The sequence below is a fragment of the Scyliorhinus canicula genome, chromosome 7 (assembly GCF_902713615.1).
Source record: "Scyliorhinus canicula chromosome 7, sScyCan1.1, whole genome shotgun sequence".
Classification (NCBI taxonomy): domain Eukaryota; kingdom Metazoa; phylum Chordata; class Chondrichthyes; order Carcharhiniformes; family Scyliorhinidae; genus Scyliorhinus; species Scyliorhinus canicula.
In genome coordinates this window covers 41,742,815-41,760,638 of record NC_052152.1, presented here as the reverse complement: position 1 = coordinate 41,760,638, position 17,824 = coordinate 41,742,815, and the positions used below count along the sequence as shown (strand labels likewise).

Here is a 17,824-nt window from a genome sequence, read left to right as displayed (position 1 = left end):
GCCATCTGGCCCCTCGAGCCTGCTCCGCCATTCAATTAGATCATGGCTGATCTTTTGTGGACTCAGCTCCACTTTCCGGCCCGTACACCATAACCCTTAATCCCTTTATTCTTCAAAAAACTATCTATCTTTACCTTAAAAACATGTAATGAAGGAGCCTGAACTGCTTCACTGGGCAAGGAATTCCATAGATTCACAACCCTTTGGGTGAAGAAGTTACTCCTAAACTCAGTCCTAAATCTACTTCCCCTTATTTTGAGGCTATGTCCCCTAGTTCTGCTGTCACCCGCCAGTGGAAACAACCTGCCCACATCTATCCTATCTATTCCCTTCATAATTTTAAATGTTTCTATAAGATCATCCCTCATCCTTCTAAATTCCAACGAGTACAGTCCCAGTCTACTCAACCTCTCCTCATAATCCAACCCCTTCAGCTCTGGGATTAACCTAGTGAATCTCCTCTGCACACCCTCCAGCGCCAGTACGTCCTTTCTCAAGTAAGGAGACCAAAACTGAACACAATACTCCAGGTGTGGCCGCACTAACACCTTATACAATTGCAACATAACCTCCCTAGTCTTAAACTCCATCCCTCTAGCAATGAAGGACAAAATTCCATTTGCCGCCTTAATCACCTGTTGCACTTGTAAACCAACCTTCTGTGACTCATGCACTAGCACACCCAAGCCTCTCTGAACAGCGGCATGCTTTAATATTTTATCGTTTAAATAATAATCCCGTTTGCTGTTATTCCTACCAAAATGGATAACCTCACATTTGTCAACATTGTATTCCATCTGCCAGACCCTAGCCCATTCACTTAACCTATCCAAATCCCTCTGCAGACTTCCAGTATCCTCTGCACTTTTCGCTTTACCACTCATCTTAGTGTCATCTGCAAACTTGGACACATTGCCCTTGGTCCCCAACTCCAAATCATCTATGTGAATTATGAACAATTGTGGGCCCAACACGGATCCCTGAGGGACACCACTAGCTACTGATTGCCAACCAGAGAAACACCCATTAATCCCAACTCTTTGCTTTCTATTAATTAACCAATCCTCTATCCATGCTACTACTTTACCCTTAATGCCATGCATCTTTATCTTATGCAGCAACCTTTTGTGTGGCACCTTGTCAAAGGCTTTCTGGAAATCCAGATATACCACATCCATCGGCTCCCCGTTATCTACTGCACTGGTAATGTCCTCAAAAAATTCCACTAAATTAGTTAGGCATGACCTGCCCTTTACGAACCCATGCTGCGTCTGCCCAATGGGACAATTTCTATCCAGATGCCTCGCAATTTCTTCCTTGATGATAGATTCCAGCATCTTCCCTAATACCGAAGTTAAGCTCACTGGCCTATAATTTCCTGCTTTCTGCCTACCTCCTTTTTTAAACAGTGGCGTCACGTTTGCTAATTTCCAATCCACCGGGACCACCCCAGAGTCGAGTGAATTTCAGTAAATTATCACTAGTGCATCTGCAATTTCCCTAGCCATCTCTTTTAGCACTCTGGGATGCATTCCATCAGGGCCAGGAGACTTGTCTACCTTTAGCCCCATTAGCTTGCCCATCACTCCCTCCTTAGTGATAACAATCCTCTCAAGGTCCTTACCTGTCATAGCCTCATTTCTATCAGTCGCTGGCATGTTATTTGTGTCTTCCACTGTGAAGACCGACCCAAAAAACCTGTTCAGTTCCTCAGCCATTTCCTCATTTCCCATTATTAAAACTCCCTTCTCATCCTCTAAAGGACCAATATTTACCTTAGCCACTCTTTTTTTGTCTTCTATATTTGTAAAAACTTTTACTGTCTGTTTTTATATTCTGAGCAAGTTTACTCTCATACTCTATCTTACTCTTCTTTATAGCTTTTTTAGTAGCTTTCTGTTGCCCCCTAAAGATTTCCCAGTCCTCTAATCTCCCAGCAATCTTTGCCACTTTATATGCTTTTTCCTTCAATTTGATACTCTCCCTTATTTCCTTAGATATCCACGGTCGATTTTCCCTCTTTCTTCCGTCCTTCCTTTTTGTTGGTATAAACCTTTGCTGAGCACTGTGAAAAATTGCTTGGAATGTTCTCCACTGTTCCTCAACTGTTCCACCATAAAGTTTTAGCTCCCAGTCTACCTTAGCTAGTTCTTCTCTTATCCCCTTGTAATCTCCTTTGTTTAAACACAAAACACTAGTATTTGATTTTACTTTCTCACCCTCCATCTGAATTTTAAATTCCACCATATTGTGATCGCTCCTTCCGAGAGGATCCCTAACTATGAGATCATGAATCAATCCTGTCTCATTACACAGGACAAGATCTAGGACCGCTTGTTCCCTCGTAGGTTCCATTACATACTGTTCTAGGAAACTATCGCGGATACATTCTATAAACTCCTCCTCAAGGTTGCCTTGACCGACCTGGTTAAACCAATCGACATGTAGATTAAAATCCCCCATGATAACTGCTGTACCATTTCTACATGCATCAGTTATTTCTTTGTTTATTGCCTGCCCCACCATATCGTTACTATTTGGTGGCCGATAGACTACTCCTATCAGTGACTTTTTTGCTTTACTATTCCTGATTTCCACCCAAATGGATTCAACCTTATCCTCCATAGCACCGATGTCATCCCTTACTATTGCCCGGATGTCATCCTTAAATAACAGAGCAACACCACCTCCCTTACCATCCACTCTGTCTTTCCGAATAGTTTGATACCCTCAGATATTTAACTCCCAGTCGTGACCATCCTTTAACCATGTTTCAGTAATGGCCACTAAATCATAGTCATTTACAATGATTTGTGCCATCAACTCATTTACTTTATTCCGAATACTACGAGCATTCAGGTAAAGTACACTTATGTTGGTTTTTTTTACCTCTGTTTTGAATCTTAACATCTCCAGTTTTATTCCTTTTGTTATTACTGGGCCTATTCACTGAGCTCCCCTCAGTCACTGTACCTTGTACTGTCGCCCTTTTAGATTTTTGACTATGTCTTCTCTGCCTTGCACTTTTCCCCTTACTTCCTTTTGCTTCTGTCCCTGTTTTACTACCTTCCAACTTCCTGCATCGGTTCCCATCCCCCTGCCACATTAGTTTAAACCCTCCCCAACAGCTCTAGAAAACACCTCCCCTAGGACATCAGTTCCAGTCCTGCCCAGGTGCAGACCGTCCGGTTTGTACTGGTCCGACCTCCCCCAGAACCGGTCCCAATGCCCCAGGAATTTGAATCCCTCCCTCTTGCACCATCTCTCGATTACCACGCATTCATCCTATCTATCCTGACATTCCTACTCTGACTAGCTCGTGGCACTGGTAGCAATCCTGAGATTACCTTTGAGGTCCTACTTTTTAGTTTAACTCCTAACTCCCTGAATTCCGCGTGTAGGACCTCATCCCGCCTATGTGCACCACGACAGCTGGCTGTTCACCCTCCCCCCCCCCCCCCCCCCCCCCCCCAGAATGTCCTGCAGCCGCTCCGAGACATCCTTGACCCTTGCACCAGGGAGGCAACATACCATCCTGGAGTCTCGATTGCGTCCACAGAACCGCCTGTCTATTCCCCTTACGATCGAGTCCCCTATCACTATAGCCCTGCCATTTTTCTTCCTGCCCTGCTGTGCAGCAGAGCCAGCCACGGTGCCATGAACCTGGCTGCTGTTGCCTTCCCCTGGTGAGCCATCTCCCTCAACAGTATCCAAAGCGGTATATCTGTTTTGCAGGGAGATGACCGCAGGGGACACCTGCACTGCCTTCCTACTCTTGCTCTTTCTTTTGGTCACCCATTTTCTATCTCCCTCAGCAACCTTCACCTGCGGTGTGACCAACTCGCTAAACGTGCTATCCACGACCTCCTCAGCATCGAGGATGCTCCAAAGTGAGGTCCATCCGCAGCTCCAGAGCTGTCAAGCGGTCTACCAAGAGCTGCAACTGAACACACTTCTTGCACGTGAAGGAGCCAGGGACAGTGGACGTGTCCCTGAGCTCCCACATCGCACACGAGGAGCATGACACGGGTCTGGGATCTCCTGCCATGTCTTAAACCCTTGGTAAACTTAAACAACTAGAATTTCAAAATAAAAATAAATAAATTAGACAATGAAAAGAAAAAGAGAGACTACTTACCAGTCACTTACCAGGGTTAAAAAGCACCTCCTCACACTCTGCACCGAATTACCTCACTGCACCAAATTACCAAGTTTCAATCCTCACTCTGGATGAGTCTCCTGGAAAAGTGCTATGCAAGAGGATAGTCAAACTGGTGCAATTCAGCTCCGGCAGGATAACATAGTCTCCCTAATGGCGAATCCTACCCCTCATCTCCAAACGTGGTACCAACTTTGATAATTAACCCGACTTGTTCACTACTATCGTAGACACCAGGCCTGCTGCAGCAGCAGTGTTTGATTGCTGTCTATTATCACTTGTCAATCAGATGTGTATTCTCTGGCAATATTTAATGTCTCAACCATTTGATTTTCATGTTGTTTTCCAATGCTGCAATACCTTCTTTATACATACATTCTGAATTGTTCCATTTTATAAATTTTTTGGTCTATTTTTTGAGTCGTAGGCGCGACAGTTGGCTTCACTTCTAATGGATGCAGAGAGAAAAAATGAGGAACTTGATGGAATCGTAAAGACTCAATTGTTGGAATCTGATCGTGCCAAGGCTGACATTAAAGAGCTTTATCAGCACAATTGTAAACTGCAGGCTATTTCTGAAGAACATGAATCTTTAAAAGTTACTTCAAAAGGTCTTGCTCAAAAGTAAGGTTGAGTGATATCTACTCATTTTTTGGTGCAATTTTCCACCCTGTCATTGCAAAAAATAAATTGCGGTGGCATCAGGGTTTGTGTACAACAGTAAAGAATTGATTTTGTATATGGCACAGAGCAATAATTGTACCAGTTGCTTATAAGAATGGGAGAGGGTCATATTATAAACCAGTGGTTCCCTAACTGGGAACCATGGACCCATGGAGGTCTGTGAAATCACCAGTAGGTCAGCAGAACTGGTGGCCACCATTTGTCCAGAAAACGGCAGTTGGAAAGGCGCAACCAACAAATTTCAACAATAACTGCTCCAATCAAGTAGGCCAATCACTGGATGCTGATATGCTGACTCAGGAAGGTGCTTCTAAGAGAGCAGGGTGGTGGATGTGGGTCTCTGGAGAGGCAGTTGTAAGGGAGCGGGTTCAGTCTTCTGTGAGTGCGGGGACATGGGTTTGGAGAGACCTTGGAGGAGCTGTTGTAGAAGAGCATGGGAAGGGCAGGTTTGGGCCTCAGAGAGGTGAAATGAAAATGAAAATCGCTTATTGTCACAAGTAGGCTTCAAATGAAGTTACTATGAAAAGCTCCGAGTCACCACATTCCAGCGCCTGTTCGGGGAGGCTGGTACGGGAATTGAACCGTGCTGCTGGCTTGCCTTGGTCTGCTTTAAAAGCCAGCAATTTAACTGTGTGCTAAACCAGCCCTGGTTGTAAAAGAACAGGAGAGTCAGGTTTGGGCCTCGGAAAAGCACTTGTAAGAGAGTAAGGCGGGGGGGGGGGGGGGGGGGGGGGTTGGGGTGGAGGGGGTGGAGGGGGTGGAGGGGGGAGAGGAGATTCGAGCCTGAGGCTTGCAAGGGAACGAGGGTAGGTTCGGGCCTCAGCAAGCTGGTTGTAATGGGGGGTGAGGGTGCAGGCCTCAAAGGCAGTTGTAAGAGAGTGCAAGGTGGGCTTGAACCTCTGAGAGGTGCTTGTGTGAGAGCGAAGGGGGCGAGTGTTTGAGACGGAAGGCCGGGAGCAGAATGTGTGTATTTGTGTTTGTGGGAGAGAGGTGCATTTGTATGAGGGGGGGGATGTGTGCGTGGGTGGGGGAGGTGTGCGTGAGGAGATGGGGACGGTGTGCGTGAGGAGAGAGGTCTGTTGGGGGACGAGGTGTGCTTGAGGAGGGAGGTCTGTTGGGGGCGAGGTGTGCATGAGGAGGGAGGTCTGTTGGGGGCAAGGTGTGCGTGCGTGTGGGGGTGGCGAGGTCTGCGTGCGTTTGGGGTGGTAAGGTTTACCTGCGTATGAACGGGGTGACGTGTGTGAGAGGAAGGGAGCTGTGTGTGTGTGTGAGAGGAGGAGGTGTGTGTCTGTGAGAGAGGGGGAGATGTGTGAGGGGGGAGAGGGAGAGGTGTGAGAGAGGAAGGGGCTCGAGAAGGGGCGTGCGAAATGTGGGAGGAAGGTGTGCAGGAAGGGAGGGAGGAAAGGAGCACACGTGTATGAGAAGGATGTGCGTGTGTTATATGTGTGCATGTGGCCGTCGTTGGGGTGGGTGTGGAGGGGGTATATAAGAATCAGCTTTCCAGCATCAGTTCTGCCGCTACATATGATAAAAGTTAAGAGTAAGTATGTTTATAATAGGAGAACTTGTTAATTATTACCCGATTACCGATCCTAAAGTGGGTACTACTTCCAATGGGTAATGTTATAGGGCCAGGGAGGCCAAGTTGGCCAGTGGTTGATGTATAATAATAATCTTTATTGTCACAAGTAGGCTTACATTGACACTGAAATTTGGTTACTGTGAAAAGCCCCTAGTCGCCACATTCCAGCGCCTGTTCGGGTACACAGAGGGAGAATTTAGAATGTCCAATTCACCTAACTGCACGTCTTTTGGGATTTGTGGGAGGAAACCGGAGCAAAGTGGTATTAATGGATATATGGGAGAGGACACCAGAAAAATAACTTAAGACACTGAGTGTGGGTGAGGAGAGAATGTGCCTCTATGGGAGTGGGCTAAATTAACCTCTATGTACGACAGTTCACAGTATACTTAGATTTGCGTAACTTTTTTAAAGGTTAAATAAATTGTTTTTTTGTCTGAATAACCTTTTTGAAACCGTAATCCATAAATCCAGTTCCAGATTTGTATGTTTACACGTACTTTCTTTTTAGCCTCGAGACAGTTGAAAGGCAACTTGAAGAACTCCGGATTAAACACAACTCCCTAACTGAACAAAGTGAATTATTCAAAAAACAAATTGACTCCCTTAAACAACAGAATGATAGGTAAGTCCATTTTCTAACCTGTGACTAGATGTAGGGCATGATTCAACAAATTGTGAGCAAAGTCTCATAGCGAGCTCGTTTAGTTGCATGTTTCTTAGCACTCGCAATGCCAATAAATACATGGCTATACAACACGCCCTCCCCCGTTGTACAAGGGACCACAGTGGGGATCGCGCGGCTGGGGCTGCACATAGCCCCATTCGTCCTGATCTCAGGAGGCCCCCGAAGCGACCCACCCCCCACCAAACATCCACACAGGGCAAACCTTGCTTGATCGCGTGTGTGCAAAGAAAATGGCAGCTTGGCACCCTGGTAATGCCCATGCTAGCTGGCAGTGCCACCTTGACAGTGCCAGGTAGCACAGCCAGGGTGCCTGACTGACACTGTCGGGTGCCAGATTGGCACCAGTTTTGCCAGGGCACCACCTTGCCAAAAGCGCATGCAGTTGGGGGCCTCCAATCCCTTGGAAGACCCCCACAGGTGCAGTTCCATCTGGTTCCTGTTTGTGTGGACCAATTTTTTTTTTTTAAATATACATTCATAAAATTTATCATAAACTTTACAGAACATTTCAAATTGCCTTGACTGTACATTTCCGTCTGAGTTACATTCATTTGTCTTCAATTCAATTGGGATAACGTTACACACGTATCCTACTATAAGTTACAGTTCTTTCTTAAATATTTACATTGCTTTGTTTCTTTCATACATTGTGGTATTGGACCAATGCTGAATGACGCTCGCCTGAGGTTTCCGAGGCGAAGGGGGTGAATCCCAAAGCCTCAGGTACCATGGGAATCTGCACATTAAAGTGAGGCTAGCTGTCTCACTCTTAATGTGCACATTTGCCAAACGTTATCCTGCCCACAATTTGTGTTGGATCTTGCAAGGCATCGTTGCGAGCCGGGTAGGTCCCGGGAGCAGGGTCTCCCATGTTTTACAGGCCACGCTGCGCCGCGCGAGCTGCTTCTTAGGTGCAGCATGGTGTTTGGATTGTGCCCGTTTAATTTTTAGATCATTAAGTCAGTCAGAATGGTTTGATGTCAGTTTCAAGTGGGAATTATTTTAAAGAAACAGTAACATATGAACATGGAACATACAGTGCAGAAGGAGGCTATTTGGCCCATCGAGTCTGCACCGACCCACTTAAGCCCTCACTTCAAGTCTATCCCCGTAACCCAATAACCCCATCTAACCTTTTTGGACACGAAAGGCAATTTAGCATGGCCAATCCAACTAACCTGCACGTCTTTAGACTGTGGGAGGAAACCGGAGCACCCGGAGGAAACCCATGCAGACACTGGGAGCACGTTCAGACTCCGCACAGACAGTGACCCAGCGGGGAATCGAACCTGGGACCCTGGTGCTGTGAAGCCACAATGCTAACCACTGTGCTGCCTACAAAATATCTTGTCTTTTTTGAATCTTAGATGTCTTGCTCAGTTGGCAGAGATGGAAGCACAGAAAAATGATTTATGCATTCAATTACAGGAAAAGGACAATAAAGTATTGGGTACGTCTTTGGTTTTTCACTTCTCCATGTCCATTTGTCTGCTTCAAAATGTATTTATTATTTGAACAGAAGAGTGAAGTGTTCCAGGGAGTGATCGGATATATTTCATTTGTATGTGTTTGTGTGCTTAAAGTGGCTAAACTCATCTGGAAGAAATGACATTGGAAATTTGCGTGTGATGCTATTGGGAACTCAAAAGATGATGGAATAGTAGCAAAATGTATCTTCCCCTATATTAAGAGCATTTAATTTACTTTGGATTATGTTTCTTTTTGGTGTGGATTTACTATTCTTCAAAACATTAGATAGATGACCCAAGATTGTAAGTCACAAGCCCTGTACACTGTTTGACATTTATTCCTCGCTTATGTCAAGTTTTGTTGCATTTCATGTATGTCCATAATTAAAGAACAGTAAGAAGTCTTACAACACCAGGTTAAAATCCAACAGATGTGTTTGGAATCACTAGCTTTCGGAGCATAGCTCCTTCATCAGACTCACCTGATAAAAGAGCTATGCTCCGAAAGCTAGTGATTCCAAACACATCTGTTGGACTTTAACCTGGTGTTGTAAGACTTCTTAGTGTGCCCACCCCAATCCAACGCCGACATCTTCACATCATAATTAAAGAAGGCACACATTGGGGAAATTATAATTCAATTTATCATATAAATTAAAATCACAACTAGGGTATGAATTGTAATCAGTCACTGACAGATATCTGGAATGCAGTTTGTATATGAATCACTGCAGACATGCTCTTATATCTACTAACATCTTGGTAGTATTTTCTGTTTATCGAACAAATAATGCTTTGAGGACCTTCAGGGGACGCACAAAAGGACTTGGGAGTTCTCGTTCAAGATTCTCTTAACGTTAACGAGCAAGTTCAGTTGACAGGAAAGCAAATGAAATCTTAGCATTAATCAGAGAATTTATAGTGCAAAAGGAGGCCATTCGGCCCGTCGAGTCTGCACCGGCCCTTGAAAAGAGCACCCTACCTATACTACTCTATCCCAGTAACCCCACCCAACCTTTGTTTTGGACAAGAAGAGCAATTTAGCATAGCCAATCCACATAACCTGCACATCTTTGGACTGTGGGAGGAAACCCACGCAGACACAGGGAAAACGTGCAGACTTCGCACAGACAGTGACTCAAGCCAGGAATCGAACCTGGGACCCTGGAAGCAACTGTGCTAACCATTGTGCTGCCCATACATTAATGTCGAGAGGGCTAGGATACAAGAGCAGGGATGTACTTCTGAGGCTGTATAAGACTCTGGTCAGACCCCATTTGGAGTATTGTGAGCCGTTTGGATGGATTTGCTGACCTTGGAAACATCTCGCCCACCACCACCTTCACCTGCAGGGTTTTACCCGCCCAAACAAATCCACAGATCACAGTGTTTACTTCTTTAAAGAACGCCTTGGGGATAAAAATTGGAAGGCTCTGGAAGACGAACAAAAACCTCGTAAGGACCATCATTTTTACTGTCTGAAACCCCACCTCTCCCCACTAATGACAATGTGAGCGCACCCCACCTCCAAAAGTCCAATTAAATCTGTTCTTTCAACTGACCCAGATTCCGTTTTTGCAGCTGCTCCCACTGCCGCGCCACCTGGATATCCAAATACCGGAAGCTCTCCCCCCCCCCCCCACCACCACCTTGAACGGCTTCTCACCCAATCTCTTCTCTGTCCCCTCCCCTGAATTGCAAAGACCTCACTCTTACCCATATTCAATTTATACTGTGAAAAATGACCAAATTCCTCTAATATTCCCATAAGCCAGTGTTCTTCAAACTTTTTTTCTGGGGACCCATTTTTACCAACCGGCCAACCTTCGGGACCCGCACCAGCCAACTTGCGCGACCCACGCCGGTCGACCTGCGCGACCCACCATTTTCTCTTGCCTTGTTTGCTGCTGACAAAAATGGAGGAAATGGTTTTGGGTCCCTTTGGCCCTCATACACGCTCCTCCAATGGAACCTGTTGGATGAAAGTGAAGCCTTCCAGTGTCGGAAAGTATGGAGTCTCCATCTGTCCAAAGTTCTGCATTTTTTCCCTGTAAAATTTAATCAAAAAGAAGCCTCCGAACTTGTAAAAAGAAATAAAAATTAAAACAAAAAGCTGCGACTGTTTTTTAAAAAAGTGGCTGCACTGCAGCTGCGCGCCTGATCATTGGTGTGCATGCGCAAATCTATATAGTTTTGCGCATGCGCAATGCGGCCGATTTTTAAAAAAAATATATATGCGGCCATTTTGAAGGCCCCTTGCAGCCGCTGATATTAAAAGCCGGCTGCTGATTCGTGCGATCGGGAGCGCCGCGAAGGACGGCTCCGCGACCCACATGAGCACATTAAGTAACCTCCTGATGTTTGCCGTCAGATGCCTCCCACTTCACGAACCCCGTCTGGTCCTCCCCTATTACCCCTGAAACACAGTCCTCAATCCTCGAGGCCAAGATCGTGGCAATAGTTTGGCATCTACATTTAACAGGGATATATGACCCACATTGTTCCGGACCTTTATCTCGCTTTAGAATGAAGGAGATCGACGCTTGCAACAACGTCGTGGCGAGTGCTGCCAGCTCCTTTGCCCCATTGAAAGCCTTTACCAACAGCGGTCCCATTACCCCTGAGAACCTCTTATAGAATTCCACCAGGTACCCATCCAGACCCGGGGCCTTCCCCGATTGCATCGCCTCCAGCCCCTCCACTACTTCTACCAGCCCATTTGGGGCCCCCAGGCCCTCTACCCCTCCGAACAATGGCCCCAAACAAATTAAACGCAGCACCAAAGCATGTTCACCAAAGTTCAAAGTCCTGCCAGTCCATTTTCTCTGATAAATTCTATTGCCTCCTCCGACATCCCAATGTACAGCTCCAGGCCTTGTTAAGTCACCCACAGATGTGCCGGGTACAACATCCCAAACTTCATCCCCTTCTTGAAGAGGGCCGCTTTGGCTTTGTTGAAACTCGCTCCTCTTGGCCAGCTCTGCACCCAGGTCCTGATATATTTGAAGTTCACTGCCGTCCCAGGTACAGGGCCTAGTCTGCTTGGCCCACCTCATGATCTGCTCCTTGTCCAGGAAATGGTGCAAATGCACGACCATCGCCCTCGGTGGCTTGGTCGCCTCGGGTTTCCTTATTAGCGCCCTATGCGCTCGATGCACCTCCAGCGGCCGTGCAAATGCTCCCTCTCCCAGCAGCTTCTCCAGCATCCTCCCCACATACGTGCCAGCGTCGGCTCCTTCACTCTTCTCCGGCAGGCCCACAATCCTAACATTCTGCCTGCGTGACCGGTTCTCCTGGTCTTCTGCTTTCTCCTGGAATTGCTCTGCTGATCCCGCTTCAGCCCCATCTCCGCTGCCATCGAGGCAAACTGTTCCTCATGTTCTCCCGCCACCTCATGTTCCCCCTGGGCCTCCAGCCTCGTCTCCACGTGGTCGATCACCGCCTTAATTGAATCCACCGCCTGTGCCAGGTCTTCCAGATTCTCATTGCGTTGCTTGGTGAACTTCTCATTCAGGAAGCCCACCAGCTGCTCTGTTGACCACTGAGCCGGCAGGGACGCTCCCTGACACTCCCATCTCCACGTGTCTCGCAGGCACCGCACCAACTTTTGCAGTCTGTTCCGCTCTTTTGCGACCGCTTCTGGCCCTCAGCTCCATATAACAGTAGGTCAATCTCTTCTGCTAACTCTCCTGCACCTTTTTTCTTCCTGACATCCACCCATTAACCGGGAAAAGGTCTGAAAAACCGCCACGAGCGGGAGCCATCAAATGTGCGACCATTCACACCATGGCCGCCACCAAAGGTCGACTGTGCACTTACTAAGAACGTTATAATGTGGAGATGCCGGCGTTGGACTGGGGTGAGCACAGTAAGAAGTCTTACAACACCAGGTTAAAGTCCAACAGTCCAAACCTGTTGGACTTTAACCTGGTGTTGTAAGACTTCTTACTAAGAACGTTATAGCATAAGATATATTTTATAACCTGCATTACCCTTAAAATCTATACATTTATGAAGTGGGAATGAAGGACTATTGTATTATGGCCAAACATTTTGTGTTTAGAAATGTTTTGCTTTTGTTATTAAAAGCTAATTGGCAGTCCCGTGACTCTAATAATCCCCGATTTCTTTTTTAAAAAACAGTGGAAGTTACAGCCAGGTTCTGAGACCTTCCTGCCCAATGGTAACATCAACTGGGATCATAACAAATTTTAGTCATTTCTTCAGTTTGATATTCTGATGGACTGGAAAATCTCGAGGACTAGATTATTAGAGACCTTTTGAAAGTTGAAAATATTGCCTTGTCAATAGAAAGGACAGAGTGGCAGAAAGGCATCCAATACATAGAACGTGTGTGATTGTAATAACGGTGATAAATCTGCACTCTGCATATTAATCTGAAACCACTATTTAACTTTTGTCTTGTAACGATTGACAGGTTTGGAACAAAAGCTCCAAGCACAGCAAGAAAAAATAAAAACAACAGAGAAGGAGAAAGAGGACATGGAAGAAGCTATTGACGTTCTCCGAAAGGAGCTTAGCAAGACGGAGTTAGCCAGAAAAGAGCTCAGTATTAAGGTAAATGATGTATTTACAGTGGTTAATCTGTCTATTTTCCAGAAGATAGTAGTAGTGCATGTGAGGATCACAATATCATCCAGTTTGGGCACCTGTGCCCTCGTCCCCGAGTTATTCTATGATATGACTAAATTTTGAATAGTGACGGTAAACTGCTGATTTCAAGAGTTGCAGATCCAATTACAGGAGAAACCAGTGTCTCTGACTAATCTGAGAGAATTTTTAGCATAGACTCGATTTTGTAACACAAATTTAATTAGGGAACAGAAAGTTTCCTTACGACCGTTTGAACTCAGCACAGGATAATTTGATAGTCCCTTTTCAGTTGTTTTGAATAGCATTCCTTTCAAGTTGGAGCATGTAACATAATTATACATAAATTGGCACTCGCGCTTAATACCCATAATGGATGATGAGGAAACTTCAGAAATTAATTCTTCATGCAGCAAGATGTGCTATTCTGAGTTTGGGATCAATCCAAAGTATAAGGAGAATAGTCCTCACATTGACTGTGTCAGGGGCCGGTTTAGCTCAGTGGGCTAAACAGCAGGTTTGTGATGCAGAGCAAGGCCAGCAGCGTGGATACAATTCCCATTCCGACTGAGGTTATTCATGAAGGCCCGCCTTCTCAACCTTGCCACTCGCCTGAGGTGTGATGATCCTCGGGTTAAATCATAGCTAGTCAGCTCTCCCTCTCATACTGGGAAGCAACCTGTGGTCATCTGGGACTATGGCGACTTTACCGTACCAAAGTGCCAGATAATAACATTTATAACATATATTTCCTTATGAGTACAAAAGTGGATCAAAATAAATAAACCTAACCAACAGTAGATAGTTGGTGTTTGATGAAATCATCCTAGAAAATAATTGCACGCATGCTATTTTTTATTGAATAAGAAGTAATTTCTAATATTTTTCTCCACATTTTCTCTAGCTTTTTGAACAGACAAAATGAACTAATCACTCCCATAATTTACTTTTTTAATTAATTGACTTGGCTGAAATTGTATTTTCAGTTCATTACTATTAAACTTTAAAAAAAATATATATTTTTCACATGTTGCATACCACTCGAGTTTTCTATTGCATTAACTTTATCCAATTTCTTGCAGAGCTTCTGTAATATTTCAATTTGTCATGGTGTTTTGGCACTCATTAGTAATTTGGGTTGTGATTTGAATAAATATTTTGGCCTATAGTTTCTCCTAGGTTTCACGGTTTGTTTGTTTTTTCCAGTACAATTTTCACAAAATTGATCAAACTGGTGCAAAAAGACTAACTAATTTAAAACGCACTTAATTTCCAACGTGGATTGTGTTTCCAAGATTTGTTGCTTGCAAAACTGGCCATGTAAGCAGATATAATTGATAACCAATGCAGATTTTTGCTGATTGCTTATCTTGTCGGTCATCAAGCTGACTTTAAAAATTGAAGCTGCATTTTTAGGACCAAAGCCATAAATAGCTATCAAATATTTCTTTTAGAAAGTATTTGCAAAGAAACAGTCCACTGTGCACCAATAAAACTAGTGAATGGGGTTCAGTATAACACAGCTATTGGACTAGACATTGATTAAAAGTGATTTATATGCTCTCAGGTTTAGAAAAATGAATAATTGAGTGATATAAGATATTGACAAAGTAAACATGGAGCATATGGTTCCTCTTGTGGGGCAATCTACGACGAGAAGTCACAGTTTTTGGATAAGGGATAGCAGATTTAAAACCAAGATGAGGAGAAATTACTTATCTCAAAGAGTTGTGAATCTGTGGAATTCACTACCCCAGATTGTGATAGATGCCGGGACATTGAGTAAATTTGAGGAGAGAAACAGACTTTTTTTAAATTAGCAATGTGTTGGCGGGTTATGGAGGATGGGCAGGAAGGTGGTATTGAGGCCGAAAGGAGATCAGCCATGATCGTATTGAATGGCGGAGCAGGCTCAAGGGGCTGAATTGCCTACTCCTGCTCCAAGATCTTATGTTTTTATGTCCTTCCTAATATGATTTTCATTTTGTTTCGTCCTGCAGTTGTCATCTCTAGAAATGCAAAAATCCCAGGTAGAAGCACGATTGCAACAAAAAGAAGCCCTTGTCCAAGCCCAACAGGATGAACTCAACAAGCACTCTCAGATGATAGCAATGATTCACAGTCTGAGTAGTAACAAACTACAGCCAAATACAGTAAATCTCAGTTTGTAGCCTTGTTTCTTGTGATTTGGGCTTGACTTTGTTTTTAGTCCTTGTGCCTGATACATTATATATCCACCTGATGGGATTAAAACAACAAATTACTTTTAGCAAATAATTTATAACCATTAATATTCGTTTCTTTTTAAAGTTTGCTTTGGAAGTGAGTGTTTGACATTGCTGAGGTACTGATTTGAGTTCATTTACTGGCAGGAACTTAGTGGTATTGCAGTCTTTAAATTTAGTGTAATACAAAATTATTTCCAATTGCATCATCAGTCTCAATATGTAACATATTGCATCCTTTAGCCATAAACTGACTGACTGGATAGGTAGTTCAGGTCAAGACATGTTCGCACTGTATTTTTTGACTAGATATAACTTTGACATTGAAAGATAGCTGTCTCATACTTGAGCATCTGTGCGTCTCAGTGAGAAGAATACAAACTATAATTTTCAAGATAAATTATAATAATCTTTATTAGTAGCTAGATGTAATTCTGTCTTCCTATTACTGTCCTGAATTCCAATTCCAAATGCAGAGCTATTACTCTAGCAAAAATTATTGTATTTTAATCATAAAATAATAACTGCTATTCATCAGCTTATGTGCAATGTAAATATATGGTAATTTTATCTGTTTTTCGATGTTTTTATGAATGTCCCTGACCAAATTCGGGAAACACTGCTCTACAATTCAAGAAAAATCAACTTTCAGATTGTGGTTTAAAGTAACCAACTAAAAATATGTTTTTAAAAAATTACACTTGCGCATTCCTGTCACTTTTTTGCTTCCTGTTTTTGATAATGTTTTAATGTATGGTGGCATCTCTAGATATATTGTCTAATTTTCAATTTGTGTTACACCTTTTTTCCCTTTCCCCCTCCTCCTTCATGTGAAAATAAACTTTTTTCAATTGAATATATGCTGAAAATTGAATGCAAACTTTGGTTTATACCACACTTACATAGAACATAGGACATAGAACAGTACAGCACAGAACAGGCCCTTCGGCCCTCGATGTTGTGCTGAGCAATGATCACCCTATTCAAACCCACGTATCCACCCTATACCCGTAACCCATCTGGTCCCCATTTGTGGAGACCAGTACTGAACGGCCAAGGTCTCTGATGCGAAGCGGATCGATCCCAGTGCCTTGGGTACCTCAATAAATTGCGTATTAAAGTGAGACTAGCAGTCCCGCTCTAACATGCAGATTTGCTAAAATGTGATCCCGCCCACAATGGGATCACATTAGATCTCGCAAGGTATTGCGTGCCGGGAAGATCTAGCTTTTATCAGTCACGCTGCGCCGCGGTGAGCTGCACTTCGGACGCAGCATGGCCGTTGCATCACACCTTTGTTTTCTTCTCAGAAGGCTAGTTTAAATTTCAAGGAAATTTTTGCTAATCTCAGTCCAATTTGCAAATGGATAGTTCACAAGTTCTTCTTGTCTTGCATGCCCATCTATCCTCCTGCTATGCCTTTCCTCATATTCCTGCCAGTTCATACATCACTCCCACTCTGCCACCCCTCTGCAATTTTATGTTTTTCCCTGAAACTCATTCCATTGACATAACACCATTATAATCATTTATAACTATGTCCTTTCCTTCATTGCAAGAAAATATAGTACAGAACATCAGGCAGAGGGGGAGAACTGGAGATGGCCCTCTAGCCACTTTGCATCTAAACTGTAAAAGAGGAGATACAGGAGATCAGAAGACTTTTGGCTGCCTAGCGGGGGGAGTTGGAGAGGGGGAAATCCTAGTTCCTGCTGACAGTTAAAGAATTCCAAATGTCTATTCCTTGCAGGATGTAGTGCATTTGACGCATGCTCGCTCTTTGCTGGGACCTTGCACAGGGTTTGGTTTTCACCTGGTCACTTACACTTCACAAGTGAGCAATGGGTTTGTGGTAGTGCAGGTAGCAGTGGGGATTTCATGTGAGAGGGTACAACCTCTTTAAGTTCTGCTCAATAGGGTATAGTTGCTGTAACCCAGAGATTGTTGTAAAAGAGAATCGTTGAGAGCATGAGCAGAAAATAATGTATGATGGACTGACAGCCTTCTAATCCCACTCACCACGATTGCACAGAGCAGAGGAGTCCACCTCAAACAGGACTGTAGGGTTAATGTTCTAAGCCATTAAGATATGCTTTTACATGGATAGTGGCCAGTACCATGGAATTTAAGTGTTTAATTTTTTAAAAGATATGCACATTGTAAATATTCATACAGATCTAGATATCATTATGTCTGATACTTCAAAATTATGACATACCTTCACCTTGTTTTTTGCAGCATCCAAAAGTGCTCTCCACATTCGTAATGTTGAGATAAGGATGACTGCATGAGGGACAGTGACAAATAATAATAATCTTTATTATTGTCACAAGTAGGCTCACTGCAATAAAGTTACTGTGAAAAGCCCCTCGTCGCCGCACTCCGGCCTGTTCGGGTACACTGAGG

General features: G+C 44.1%; 1 protein-coding gene across 3 annotated transcripts in view; it reads left to right on the top strand.

Annotated features, from left to right (window-relative positions):
* The window catches only part of cip2a (cellular inhibitor of PP2A), a 74,764-nt gene extending 58,646 nt beyond the window's left edge, over window positions 1-16,118 (top strand). For all 3 annotated transcript variants that reach the window (XM_038801858.1, XM_038801857.1, XM_038801859.1), the window contains exons 18-22: window positions 4,587-4,783; window positions 6,937-7,050; window positions 8,481-8,563; window positions 13,021-13,160; window positions 15,194-16,118. In XM_038801858.1, coding sequence (XP_038657786.1) covers window positions 4,587-4,783; window positions 6,937-7,050; window positions 8,481-8,563; window positions 13,021-13,160; window positions 15,194-15,364 — 705 coding nt within the window. In that variant the 3' untranslated portion in view covers window positions 15,365-16,118. The remainder of the gene's footprint in view (window positions 1-4,586; window positions 4,784-6,936; window positions 7,051-8,480; window positions 8,564-13,020; window positions 13,161-15,193) is intronic.
* The last annotated feature ends 1,706 nt before the right edge of the window (window positions 16,119-17,824 follow it).